General features: G+C 44.0%; 1 protein-coding gene across 1 annotated transcript in view; it reads right to left on the bottom strand.

Annotated features, from left to right (window-relative positions):
• TMEM163 (transmembrane protein 163) overlaps nt 1–13,099 on the bottom strand; it is a 226,646-nt gene that overhangs the window by 212,097 nt on the left and 1,450 nt on the right. Inside the window, exon 2 of the mRNA XM_032856181.1 lies at nt 8,655–8,774. Coding sequence (XP_032712072.1) covers nt 8,655–8,774 — 120 coding nt within the window. The remainder of the gene's footprint in view (nt 1–8,654; nt 8,775–13,099) is intronic.

The raw sequence follows: 13,099 nt of genomic DNA, 5'->3' as shown, positions 1-13,099 counted from the left end.
GAAAATACCATGAAGAAGTTGAGGGTGGAAGAGAAATGCGGAGTTAGACTTCAGTAAGAAACAGATTCAGAGAAAACCAAACATAGGGATCAACAAAACTGATATTAAAATCAGTGAAAATAAAAAATAGGGCAGGCAAGAAGTAAGCATTCCTCACCATATGGCTCAGTAAGCAGGACTGATATGGTCACAATAATGCAAGTAGGACTAGTATGTATGGGTAAGAGCTCAGGAAGTCAAGGTGGTTGTATGGGACCAAGAAGACGGGAGCAGCGTAAATTATCTTGTTTCATGGCGGAAGTAAAAAAATGGCTAAACACCAAAAAAAAAAAAAAAAAAAGCCTAAAAAATAAAAATAAGTAAAAATCCAGAAGCTTGTTATTTATACATAAACAGTTGACCCTTGAACAACTTGGCGGGGTGGTAGGAATGCTGACCTGCTACACAGACAAAAACCCATACCTAACTTTTGATTCCCCCAAAACGTAATTACTAATAGCTCCTGCTGACCGGAAGCCTTACCACGAATAAAAACAGTCGACTAACACACATTTTGTATGTTATATGTATTATATACTGTAATCTTACAAAATAAGCTAGAGAAAAAAACGTTCAGACAATCATAAGGAAAAATGCATTTATAGTACTGTATTCTATCTTTTAAAAATCTGCATGTAAGTGGACCCATGCAGTTCAAATCCATGTTATTCAAGGACCAACTGTACAAGTAAATAAAAGAATCAACTAGAAGAGGTAAAATGGTGGTTAAAAGGAAGACAAGCGAGAAATAGAGGGCAGAGGGGATTGGTCAGGTAATTCTCTTGTCTAGAATTTGACTTCTGATCATGCTGCTGGAATGACTCTTGGACCCTTTCCCCCAGGAACTTTCTAGGGTTGGATTGGGAGCTCATCTTTGGTGGAGACATGCTAGGCCATGCATGAGACAGTGCTGGGCCTGAGCAGAGTTTCTGCACGTGCTTCTTATAGACACTCCAGAGGCATTTCCAACCTCAGACCACATCCACACTGTATCTCAGCTTGAGGGCTCCTAGGCAAAGTGGGCAGTACGAACTCCTACAGTGGAGGCCATGGCCTACCTCCTGGAACCCCCTCAAGACCTAGGCGCTCATTCCCCCAACTGTCAGAAGTGAGGGCTGTTGAAGGCCCACAGCCCCGTCCTTCTCCTGAACTGTCCAATACCCTCTACAGAGGGAAGCTGCCTCTTCCGAGGTTACCCTTCTCCCAAGGTTATATCTCTCCCTGGGGCAGCCCACACCAAGGACTGGTCGAAGTCCCCTGCCTGGAAAGTAATTTTCCATTGTCTAAGCCTCTGTGTGTGAAGACAGTCTCAACAAACTTCTGCCACTATGTTCCAGCCTCACGTGACCTTGTAATTCAAGCCTCAGAGTCCCGTAATCTTCAGGCCCTCTCACCCCAGGGGAGTACCCCATTCTGCACTGACAGCTCTGATTTTCATCTCATCCTTTCTGGGGAGCAGAGGTTTCCTGGGGTTGTAGATCGTCCTTTCTCTAACAGATCAGTGATGTCCTTTCTTGAGCACTTTAGGTGTCTAATAGGGGAGGGTGAGCAGGGTTCAGGTTATCATCTATCCTACCCCACTGCCCTTTCATTTGCCCTGATATTGAGAGGATTCATCTTCGCCTTAGACCTGAACTCTTGAAGGAGACAGAGGATTGCCCCACTTCCTAACATCCTCTGTGTCACTGGGCACAGCAGACTGTGCTTTGCCAGCAGGCACTCGGTAAGGACTGGATAAACACATTCACTGGCTGGGAAGAAGGACGGGCAGTTCAGTATGGAAGTTGGTGGAAGATGGTGGAAAGTGAGGAACAGGTTCCTTTACAAGGAGGTGGGGAGCGCAGTGGTAGCAGAAGGGTTCTCTGCCTAGCTCTGGCTTCACCTGGAATTTCCTAACCTTAGTCGGCCCGTACTTCAGCCCTCAGAGACAAGGGACCAGAAAATAACCTCTTGTCCTGAGCAGCTACACCAGAAATTCACATTCCAAGATGCACTTCCCAGAGCACAATGCCACAGCCTTGGAGTACAAGCAGACCAGAAAACCTCTTCGCGTCCAAGTGGCTCACCACTATGCCTGAAGAGCCACTCAGGGCAGCAGGGAAAGCCCTCCCAGATTTCCCCCAGAGCACTGGCTGTAGCCCAGCAGAACCCAGGGCCCCTGCAAGGCGGGGCATGGAACCACTGGGACTATTGAGTCCAGCTGGGGCCCACTGCCCAGCTCCCCAGAGTCCCGGCCACAGCTGTGTGACAAGGATAGCCCCAGGCTAAGGACTCTGGCCACACTTTAATTCAGTGCTGTGTACAGTGTACAGAGAGAAGGGGGGGCAGAACATGTAGGCAGCTGCAGAGACCCCCTCGTCCACTCCGGCTCAAAACAACGACACAGCAGCTCATTGTGAGCCTGGGGTCTGGGGAAGTTGTGCTTTCTTAACAGCTGCAAGGGAGGCACTTCCATCCAAGAGGAGCTGGAGGGCTGGGGAGGCGGGGAGGGAGGAGGGGGAGACAACAGGCTCTGGCATCCCAACCATTTGGGAAGATGTCCAAATGAAGATGTCCCTCTTGCAGTTTCCCTCTTGTTTCCATTCACTTGAAAAAGTCACTATTCCTTTTTCTGGGATCTTTGCCTGCAAACGTACATTCTCAGTCTGTGGCTGCCATGGTGGCCTCAGCAGGGAGATGTCAAAAATGATGCCAGCCCACCCGATAGCTGAGTGCCAACCATGTTAGGGGCTGAGAATCCAGACCAGAGAAGACAGAGGCTCTGCCTCGGAGCAGGGTATATTATTGCTGAGCAGTATTCAGTGATTCAAGTATTGTGTCAAGTTTCTGATTATAGGTGCCCATGGGATTACCGGAACCAAGGGTCATTTCTATCAGCTCAGAAGCCCAGGGAAGGTTTCCTGGAAGAGGCAGACCCTTCACCTCAACGGTGAGGGGTAAGTAAAATTTGAGCCAGGCAACAAAAGGGGTTTGTCAGGAACAAAGAGCATCTGAGGCCAAGGGCAGAGCAGGACGCAGGGTATGGGGAACTACAAGGAGCATTTATGGGCTGGGGGGGCAGTAAGCTAGGTGATGGAGGTGTCCAGCCAGGAAGGAGGGGCCAAGACCACCAGGGGCCTCAAAGAAAGCAAAGGGACCTGACTAAAATGCCATTCTATATTCTTTGTGCCCTCTTTGAGCTAGCAGTGTGGGGGTGGCAGCGGTGACAAGGCACAGAGTCCTTGATGACATGAGCATGAGCGTATGAAGGAGGAACCCAGAGGCAGGGAGCACTGTCAGGATGAGGTTCCCAGCTATGTTTCGGCCTGTTCTCCCCTCCTGCTTTCCACTCCTCAGAAGCAGCATCCCTAGTTATCATTCACAGCATGCTTACTGAAGCAAGTTATCCCACTGAACACCCCCAGGATGTGGCTCACAAACTTCCTGCCCACATCCCCCTCAACACGTCACCCGCCTCAGCAGCAGCAGCCAGACGGTGGTTGGGAAGTTGTTCCTGAAGGTTCTCCACATCAAATCCACTTCACACAAAACTGTGAAAACAGCAGCCAGTGAAGAGGCCCGTGCTAATTCAAAGACCAGCAAGGATAAGACATCATGCCTAACCTAAGTAGCAACCAGAAGGTGTGTAACCCCAGGCTTGGAAGTGCACAGACCATATCCTGAAGGAGACATGAGGCACCAGCATCAAAGCTTGTCCGCAGGAGCAAGAATTGGGAAGAAAGAATTTAGAATGGGACAGAGATTTGCAATCGTATCTCTGGTCTCATGAACTTTTATAATGAGCATATACTGTTTTTATCAATCCAAAGAAAGACCAGCAAACAACACAAAGGATCAATCTCCAAGCAGAATGTCAAGGGTGTGTCTAAGGGACACAGCACAGAAGACTAGGGCCTCACACACACCATCATCTAACCGAGGTGGGGCAGAATGAGAAAAACTGTGAAGGAATCACAGTGTGGTGGATAAAACCAGACTGGGGGGTGGCGGGGGACTAGTCTGCATGGTTTTAAGGCCTGTGGGGTCAGCCACATGGAGATCTGTGAGAAGATGAGCTTGACCAAAAGACACCCTCTCCAGTCCTGAGGAAAAGTTGGGGTGTCTGAGAACGGGGGCAGGGGGGCACACAGGTCAGGCCTGACCTTTTTGGACACCGTCACAATTCAGACATTACTCTCAGGGCACCAGAAACCACCAGAGGACGTCAACCCTCCCATCTCACAATATGCCAAAATTGAGAGACTACCTAAAAAATTTCTCACACACACACTATCAAGCTTACAGAAGATGGGTGTGATTTCATTTTATCCAGTTCTCAACACCTGGCCTCACAATTTTAAAATAAAAAGAACTATATATATTTTATCATTTTTAAGGGACAAGAGTTTATGCTAAAATCAAATATATTCTTTTTAAAATCACCATATTCAAAAAGAAAATCACCCTTTTCAAAAAAATTTTCTAATTCTTAAATCTATTGATTCACTAAATTTTTGAATGAGCTTTTTCTGAGATCTTAGTTTGGAGTACTTTTTTATTTAATGGAGCTATGTATCTTAAGAAAGGTTTTCTGTCCCCTGAGTATATTTCAAATATATCTTCATTTCCCAAAGAACCTGTATTGAGTGACTAAAAATTAACCTGCACTCATTCACACCTCAAAAAAGAATGCATTTTCTTAAATCATTCTAGCGAAGACATTAATAATGTCAAAACCCCTGAGTTTTGAAACAGAATTTCTGTTCTCTTTCTAGATGTATTAAAATAGACTTTTTCAAAGGTTTGTTCATAACATGATTGCCATTTTCTATGCTGCCTACCGATTATAAACAGAACCAATTTTAAAACCAAACTAGGGCTCTCTCTGCAATATTCAAGATGTATTACCATCTGCTTTTATATCAGCATTTTTAGCAGGTCCAAAATCTCTATATTACCAAGGATTATCAGAAATGGTTTATACCTCTTTCAAAGCACACATTCTTTCCAAAACGCCTTCAAGTCACAATCTTGAAAGTTCACTTAACTTTTCAGACTATACCAGATGTGTGACTGTCAACCAGAGTTATATACACAATTGGTTTATCACAGTCAACTCAGTTATACTGACCAAAGCTAGTTTTGTCATTGTGTCTCTTAAGAATTACTAATCTGAGAAAACACAGCATACCTGATTACCTAGAAGTTTACAGAAGGTGGAAGGGTGACAGTCTTTATTTGCAACGTACATCCTATGTAAAGAACATGAACTTTTCCAGTTGACTGAGAAAAGTGGCATCCCTAAAACTTACATAATCCATCACCCTCATTTCCAAACACACACAAAAAAAGACAACAGCATTTTTTTTTTTTTTTTCAGAAGACGTTCAGCAAAAACCAGCATCCATGATAAAAGAGAAAATGGCAGGTGAGATGAAGACAGGAATTCCACCAGACCCCAGCAGGTACAGCTCCAAGTCGCTGCCCTTAGCGACAGAATGGCCATAAGGATGATCAGATTGTCTCAAAAGTTCTTCAGTTGTCTGTAAATATACATGAGCTCGAAGCCTGGTATCTAAATAATCCTTTAGATCAAATTTATCTTTTTCTAATAAATATTTTCCTTCCATCTAATAAGAAAGAAAGAAGGAAAGAAAGATTGATTTTTAAAAATCTCTCCGTTCATTCATTCAACAATGTCGCATACTGATTCCATGCAAGGATGGATGCTCCTCCTTCCCTGCAGAGTTTACCATCCAGCAGTGGCAAGATGAAATGATCAATATGATCTTCTAATCACGATGATTATCAGCCTCCGCCAACACACGCGCGCACACACACACACAGTATAGAGACCTCTCTGCTATCTCAGAGCATCACAGGTAGTCATTCAACAGCAATTCTCTTTAAAAAGACCAACTGGTCCAACCTGACCATTTTGTTGGATGGCACAGGGGTTCATCAAGCCAGCCTATCCTATTTCACCCCACACCTCTATCAACCACCTCCCTGAAGATCTCCCCCTGGGGGATCCTTGTGACAATTTTTTTTAAAACATATTTATTGCCATTTCAAACGCATACCATTTTCCTTTAGATACTAATTTAAACCTAATTTCAAAGTCAGCTTATACTACCTAATCCTTATTTCTCTTTCCATTTAAAACTATGAAAAAGAAGGGGCGCCTGGGTGGCTCAGTGGGTTAAAGCCTCTGCCTTCGGCTCAGGTCATGGTCCCAGGGTCCTGGGATCAAGCCCCACATCGGGCTCTCTGCTCAGCAGGGAACCTGCTTTCCCCTCTCTCTCTGCCTGCCTCTCTGCCTACCTGTAATCTCTGTCAAATAAATAAATAAAATCTTGAAAAAAAAAAAAAAACTATGAAAAAGATTGCACAAAAGTCTGCCAATATGTAAATGACACTTTAAAAAGGGTTTTAAACAGTTCATATTACAAATGCATTTAGGAACCTAAAGGGTAAACAGGACAACCCTAAACAACACAACCAGAGACCACCACAAAGGTTTAAAACATAAAATACAGGGCGCCTGGGTGGCTCAGTGGGTTAAGTCTCTGCCTTCCACTCAGGTCATGATCTCAGGGTCCTGAGATCAAGTCCTGCATTGAGCTCTCTGCTCAGTAGGGAACCTGCTTCCTCCTCTCTCTCTCTGACTGCCTCTCTGCCTACTTGTTATCTCTCTGTCAAATAAATAAAATCTTAAAAAAAAAAAAATACAAACAAAAGCTACTCCATAGTTAAAGTAGGGGAAAACAGAACTCTTCTACATTTTTTTGGTTTAACTTGAAACCAACTTGGGAACAAATTGTATTACAGAAAGTAACACAAATCATGATATTATAGGCCAACGCCAACATTCTATAGGCAAGAATTTAGAGGATTTAAATCAAATACTCACTAGAGGTGTAAAATCATTTTAAAAGAAAGAAAACATTCTAATTCCATATGCATTATGCAACAGGCTTTTCCTATTAAAGGAAACAGAACGAAATTTTCAAAATAACCCAACTGATCAAGCATAACATATGAAACCAACATTTCCTCCTAATTTTTCCCTATTATGAGATTAAGTACGTCAAATGTAGACTTATTCTCTCAAAGGAAAGATTTGTTCCGTATTTCTTCACATTTGTGTCCTCATTCAAACACCCACATGATAAAATCAAAACAGCTCTATCAGGCACGAGGACACGTCTGAGTAACTATTATTCAGTTGGTAAATCACCACCCCTCATTCCATTCCTCTTTCTTTACATATGTTAATGACGGTGTCTGATCCAGGGCCCACCACCAGCCACCACAACTGAATTACCCTCCAGGGACAGCAATCAGATTCGTTATTCTTGTTTCAGCTGAAGAAAAGGAGGCAAGAGGCAGGAAGAGCTATTTTCAGGAATCAGAATTCTCTTGATTAGATTTCTGGCTCACTGGTAAATGTTTATACTCTGGAATGTATTACCATCTACTTCTAAATGTTTGGCTTTTTTCTAGAGCCACAATATAGCACAGTGTTTCCAATATAAATTTTGCCAAGTAATATATGCCTAGTTTTGCAGGGAGCATTTGGTCAAATTCTAATATTCCCTCTTGGGAGCCAATACCAACTTCCAGCAGCAGGTCTAACTGCGCAGAATAGAATTTTCAACACACACGGAGTAGTATCTTCTAGCAGACAGCCCTTTCTTGTCCCTGTGGCATGTGGGATGCCACATGAGACATCTGGCATGATACTTATCACTAAGAATATGGATCTTTCTGGCAAAGTAAAAAATTAATCACAAAATGCCCCAAATACATTCCTCTTTACCCCAGCATAAAAAAAAAAGAAAAAAGAAAAAAGGAAAAAAAAACCCACTATGGTTTCTACCGAGGTTGAGATGTGGCTTAATGTCCTCGCTTAAGCTTAGAAACCATCTTGCGATTAATAAGAATAAATAGCATATGCACATTTCTTTAGGCTGCAAATGTTAGCTGAGAAAATGCATGTCAGAGGGCTTCCTAAAACCTAAATAGGATTATCCATAAACAGCAAATAGATTATCCCCGTAGGCACAAAGTGTTCGGTTATCTTAGCTTTACTTGATTGTAATACATATTTTTGTTTCCCTTGTCACTGAAAACTCGACAGAGGACCCTCCCATTCCTCTTTCATTAAAATGTGCACATGATTTGCATCCAAACCTTACACAGCCATCATAGGAGGGGGCGGGGCGGGGGGGAGGGGAGCATGTACTGCAATATTGCACTCATCTGGTTGCATTAAGCTCAAAATGCAAATCTCAAGGATATAGATTTGTCACATGTCAGCCCAAGCTGAAGGCATCTACCAAGAGAATATTTTCCCTATTCAACTAGCAGCCAGAATCTCCCTCCACAGACCCGCATACTGATGAGAGCCAAAGCTCCCAGGATCCCTCTTCGTTTCTTCTTAACCCACCTCTTCCCTCTGCAGAGGAGAGAAGCCATTTTACTAATTTATAAGTATTCTGGCTCTCCCATCATCTAAAAAAAATTTTCCCATCAATAATAGTCAACTGAAAGCAAAAGCGGATTGTACAGGAGTGAGAGAATAAACCAGACAACAGCAGCCCGTATCGAGCAGCAGGACTCCGCATACTTACTGAAGGCAGCCACTGCCAGGGCCAGGGTGACAATAATGGAGAACCAGGAGACCCACAACGCCTTCTTTCTGTAGTTCTGGGCCTCATGAGGCTTCAGGCGAGTGCTGCTTTCTAGTAAGCCTGACAAAAACAAGGGGAAAAAGAAGTTAGACATTTCCTTATTAAGAAACCCACAGCCAGAGCTACACGTTCTTATCCAAGGACTGCAAACTGACAGCCCGTGGGCCAAGATGTGTTTTGTTTGGCCCACACTGTTTTAACAATTAGGAGGGTTCACTTGGAAATCAGGCTTTCTGGCATCTCTTGCCAAATCTCAGGCTCTAGCAACATGGGCAAGTAAGCCTGCAGGCTAACAGCAGTCATCCTCTCTAGAAAGACCCCATAGACCTACTCACTGGACCTGGACCCGTGAGCCCCTGCCCCAGCATGTAGTCAGCTATGTAGGTCTTGCTCTAGCAAGCCCCTTCCATTAGGAAAACAGCACAATGAGCCCACATTGAGCCGGGTCTGTGGGCTCCTCAGCCACAGGCACTGATCTGCACTGATCCCACAGGCAGTGCCCACAAATTGGTGAAAGAGCCTTCGCCCAAAGCATGAGTCCCTGAAAGCAAACAGCCTCATTGCCCTCCTCAACAATTAACAGAAAGAGAAGGACTTCTCTTCAATCGCAACCAACAATAGCCACCAGACCTCCCTTATAGGCCCTGTTTTCTTCCCGCCTTTCTGCTCTGTAGTATGTATTGCTCTATACCACTCATGAGGCAAACAGTTCTCAGACTGTTCAAGTCAGGTAAACCTACTCAAACTGGGCACAGCTTTCTGGGCTGGCCCTGTGTGAGGAAGGTTTGATTTTTGTCTCTGATGCTTTCAACACTAAGGGTCCCTGGCACCAACTGAAATTCATGAGGTCTTAGAGGCGATGCCCAAGCTCCAATTGCTTTGGGTGGAGGGTCAAAACATCTTCAGCACGACCCCGATTTCTATTTTTTTCTTCTCCTTCGAAAACAGATCATAGACAGCGTCTCTTCGTTGCACCAAAGACCAAATTCTCATGCATTCTCCATTGACAGGAGCTTGTGACACCACCTTGAGCTAAACAGCCCAGGACATACCTTTCAGGGGTGGAGCAGCTTCATCATGACAGCTCCATATGGTGAAGAAACTGGTAGTCCAAGCTCAGGCACCCACTGGTAAAACACCACACAGCTTGCAACATCTCACAGCTGGCGCATCGTGTAAAAGACACCATCCCACTTAACCAGCTGGGCACCTTGCTCAGCCTCTGGCCTGAAAACTACATCCTCTTCCAAAATTATAAAAGACCCTGGTAAAACTTCTCCATTTCATTCACTACCCAGATCCAAGCGACCTCAACAAGTCCTCAAGGAAGCAAGAGGAAACTTCCAGGAAGGTGCTTAGCGAACCCAGTCTATGGCCCAGAGATTTTTAAATAATCAAAACCTGTAGATTTGCATGGGATCAGAATATAGAGCAGAGTGCAAAAGGTAGGTCTAAACACCTCTCCATCACCTCACTAAAAATCTCCCCAAACCTTCCTTAATAAATGCACTTGGATGAAAAAAGATAAACCTTCTCTCCTCAAATTCTGCCTTCAGCACACATGATTTCAAATTAAAATCCCTTCACAAGCCTGTTTTTATCCCTTTGTCTACTTTTTCCCTAGCCACCAAACAACACCCCATTCTAATTTTCAATGACAATCACCCTTATCTCTTGTTTAAGCCAACCTAGAAGGAGCAGGTCTACACTCTCCCAATCATTTGTTTCCTTTTTCCCAAATGATATAAAAATCTTCCTTTTCATTCTGGCCAATGATTTTCAGAAGTGAAGCTGTAACACATCAGTACTGACTCAAATAAGCAGCTCATTTGCTGCGTATTTTGACACCAACAATCGCAAGAGGTTTATCCACTGGGGGTAAAAAACAAGGTTCCTTTCAAAAGCAGATTTCATTTTCCACTAGAAAGGACAATGATCTGGGTCTTTCATTCCACCACATAACAATTATTTTTCCTTCCAAAGCCAACCGGTTATAGCAATATGGTCCTGACCACACAGACCACTGCGTGCCTCACCCCACAGTGGACCAGCACACTCAGGAAGGAGTTTGGGGTGTCCACTCGCATATGCTGGACTGCCCTGCTAACAGGATACCTGAGTCCTCTAAGCAGCAGGACTGGTGGTTCTTACCCACATCTGATGGAGTGTGTGTATGTCTCCCCCATAGGAGGTTTTGAATTTAAAAAACTAGAGTAAATGTAATGCAAAGACCATCCAAGAAGGCAGGAACTTTCCCATATAGGTCCAGCCTTTGCTTATTTCCTACTGGTTTTCCTTCCTAAAAGTACAGCTGATACTGAGAATGGAAAAGATCTCCTCCTCAAAAGGGAGTATGACAACCTACAAAGACCCATAAATGAATGGTCCACATACAGGTGCCTCTACCTCGGCCTCCACATGGGGCTGCACGCACACCCACAAGCAATGATGAAAAGCCCTCAAGTTTTCAGGAAGCTGTGCTTCAGAAGTAGAAGGTAGCCCAGCCCAGAGAAGCTAAGGAAGGCTGCACATTTGCATGTAGGGCTCTGTCCCTTTCTCAACATAGTTGGCCTCCACATTCAGATTTCTAATTTCACTCCAATTCCATCTATTTGTAATCTGGGCCTAACATTAATAAGCATAAGGGTTGTATGAATGAAAGACTGATAACTCATTGTTTGGGTAGAGGAGAAATGCAAATATATGCCGTTAAGTTGAAGCCATCCATCATTTCCATTCTAGTATGAATTAGTTCAAATTGCTTTCTCCTAATCTCCACACTTGGATCTTCTGAAGGAAGGGAAATATTCATTAGGTAGGTTGGTAGCAAGAAATGCAGAAGCATGTAACACTCTAAGTCAACTTGGGGCTTGGGGCAGAATGATGGGAAAACACCTGTGTAGAGAAGAGAGGATGGATATTAAGAGGGAAGAGGTGGAAACACCCAAGACAAACTTGGCCTATTTTGTGGGTGTTAATCCCTGAAAGTCTCAGACCACAGGACTCCTGCTCCCTGACTACAAGGTTCAGCCAAATGGCACTGCACTATCAGCTAGTTAGGTTTCTAGGAAGCAGCCCCCATCACTTCTAAGGGGAAAATACCTCTAAAGTCCTAAAACACTACATGATAAGGCAAGCATTTGATGGGAGTTAGACGCAGTCCGTAACCAGCTCTAATAGCTCAAAAGGAAGTGAGGACAAAAAAGAAGGCCAAATATAGACACACATCCAGGGCACCGACCCCCCACACACACGCTATAGGTATTGAGGCCTAGAAAAAAGGCAAGCCAGGCATGATGGAGAGATGCAGATCAGGCAACTGTTTTAGCTTCTTCCTCCCCAAATCCTCTCACCATTAGGAAAAAGGTAGCTGCAATCAAACTGTTCCCAAGGGATTCAAAAATCAATATGGGAAAGATGCAGCCCCATAAGAAAAAAACAGCACAAACACAAAATATTGTAATAAACCTCCCCAGGTAATCTGATCTATTTAACAAAAATGATCCATTCATCATTAACTCTTTGCTGTCAGCAATAGGTCAAACAAAAGAATGTCACGCTGACTTTCAGCTTTCAATACCACACGGCGCTGGGTTCTTTGGAGGACAGGGTTCACGCTAACAGAGAGGCTGTGTGTGATATGCGATGCTTTCACACAGGGATAGTTCATGAACAGTGAATGCTTTCATGCTATCATATAATGGAAAATGAAATTCAGTTGACCAATGAAAAATGACCCTAAGAATTAATTCAGAAGGGCTTTTTACACTTGAGCATGAAGCTACAAAATGATGCTAAATATTAACTCCCCCTAGCACTTTCTCCCCTCCTGTCCTTTTGTGGGGTGAGAAGAAATAGGCCAGCTTTGACAAATGACCTGCAATGCTACAAAAATAAGCTCAGCCCAGAGTTCGGTCTTTCTTCAATACAAAATTCTGAAGTCCTACAGTATTAGTTGCAGAGGAAAAGGTAATTCACATGACCTAGAATAAAAGTGATGGATTCCGTGGGGGTGCTTGCGATGCCACCCATCATCAGCTCTGTAACAGTATCTAGTTCTGTTGGAACAGAAGGAGAAACTGCAACATAGGTGCAGAACTCGTTGCAACTGGAGGAGCTCCAGTTCCCCCCCTGAGCAATCCCTGCAGAGTCTCCAGGATTGCTGTTTCCATGTCATTCTATTTCACATGCTACAGTTTAAAATTTCTATGAGGAAAGAGATCGTGCATCCGAACGCTAAACCGGAATAAAAATGTACAGGAGATACTAAGAATAGGACTGAAAACCTGCTAAGACTGAAATATAAAAATCCGCCACAGCCAACAAAATAAGGCTTCCAAGAAAAGGGGGTGGAGTGGCGATGAGCCGGCTCCCTATGAAGGGCC

Source organism: Lontra canadensis, unplaced genomic scaffold, assembly GCF_010015895.1.
Source record: "Lontra canadensis isolate GAN:19392208 unplaced genomic scaffold, GSC_riverotter_1.0 scaffold11, whole genome shotgun sequence".
NCBI classification, from domain to species: domain Eukaryota; kingdom Metazoa; phylum Chordata; class Mammalia; order Carnivora; family Mustelidae; genus Lontra; species Lontra canadensis.
The sequence above is the reverse complement of the archived record's forward strand: the minus strand, read 5'-3'. Positions and strand labels throughout refer to the sequence as shown.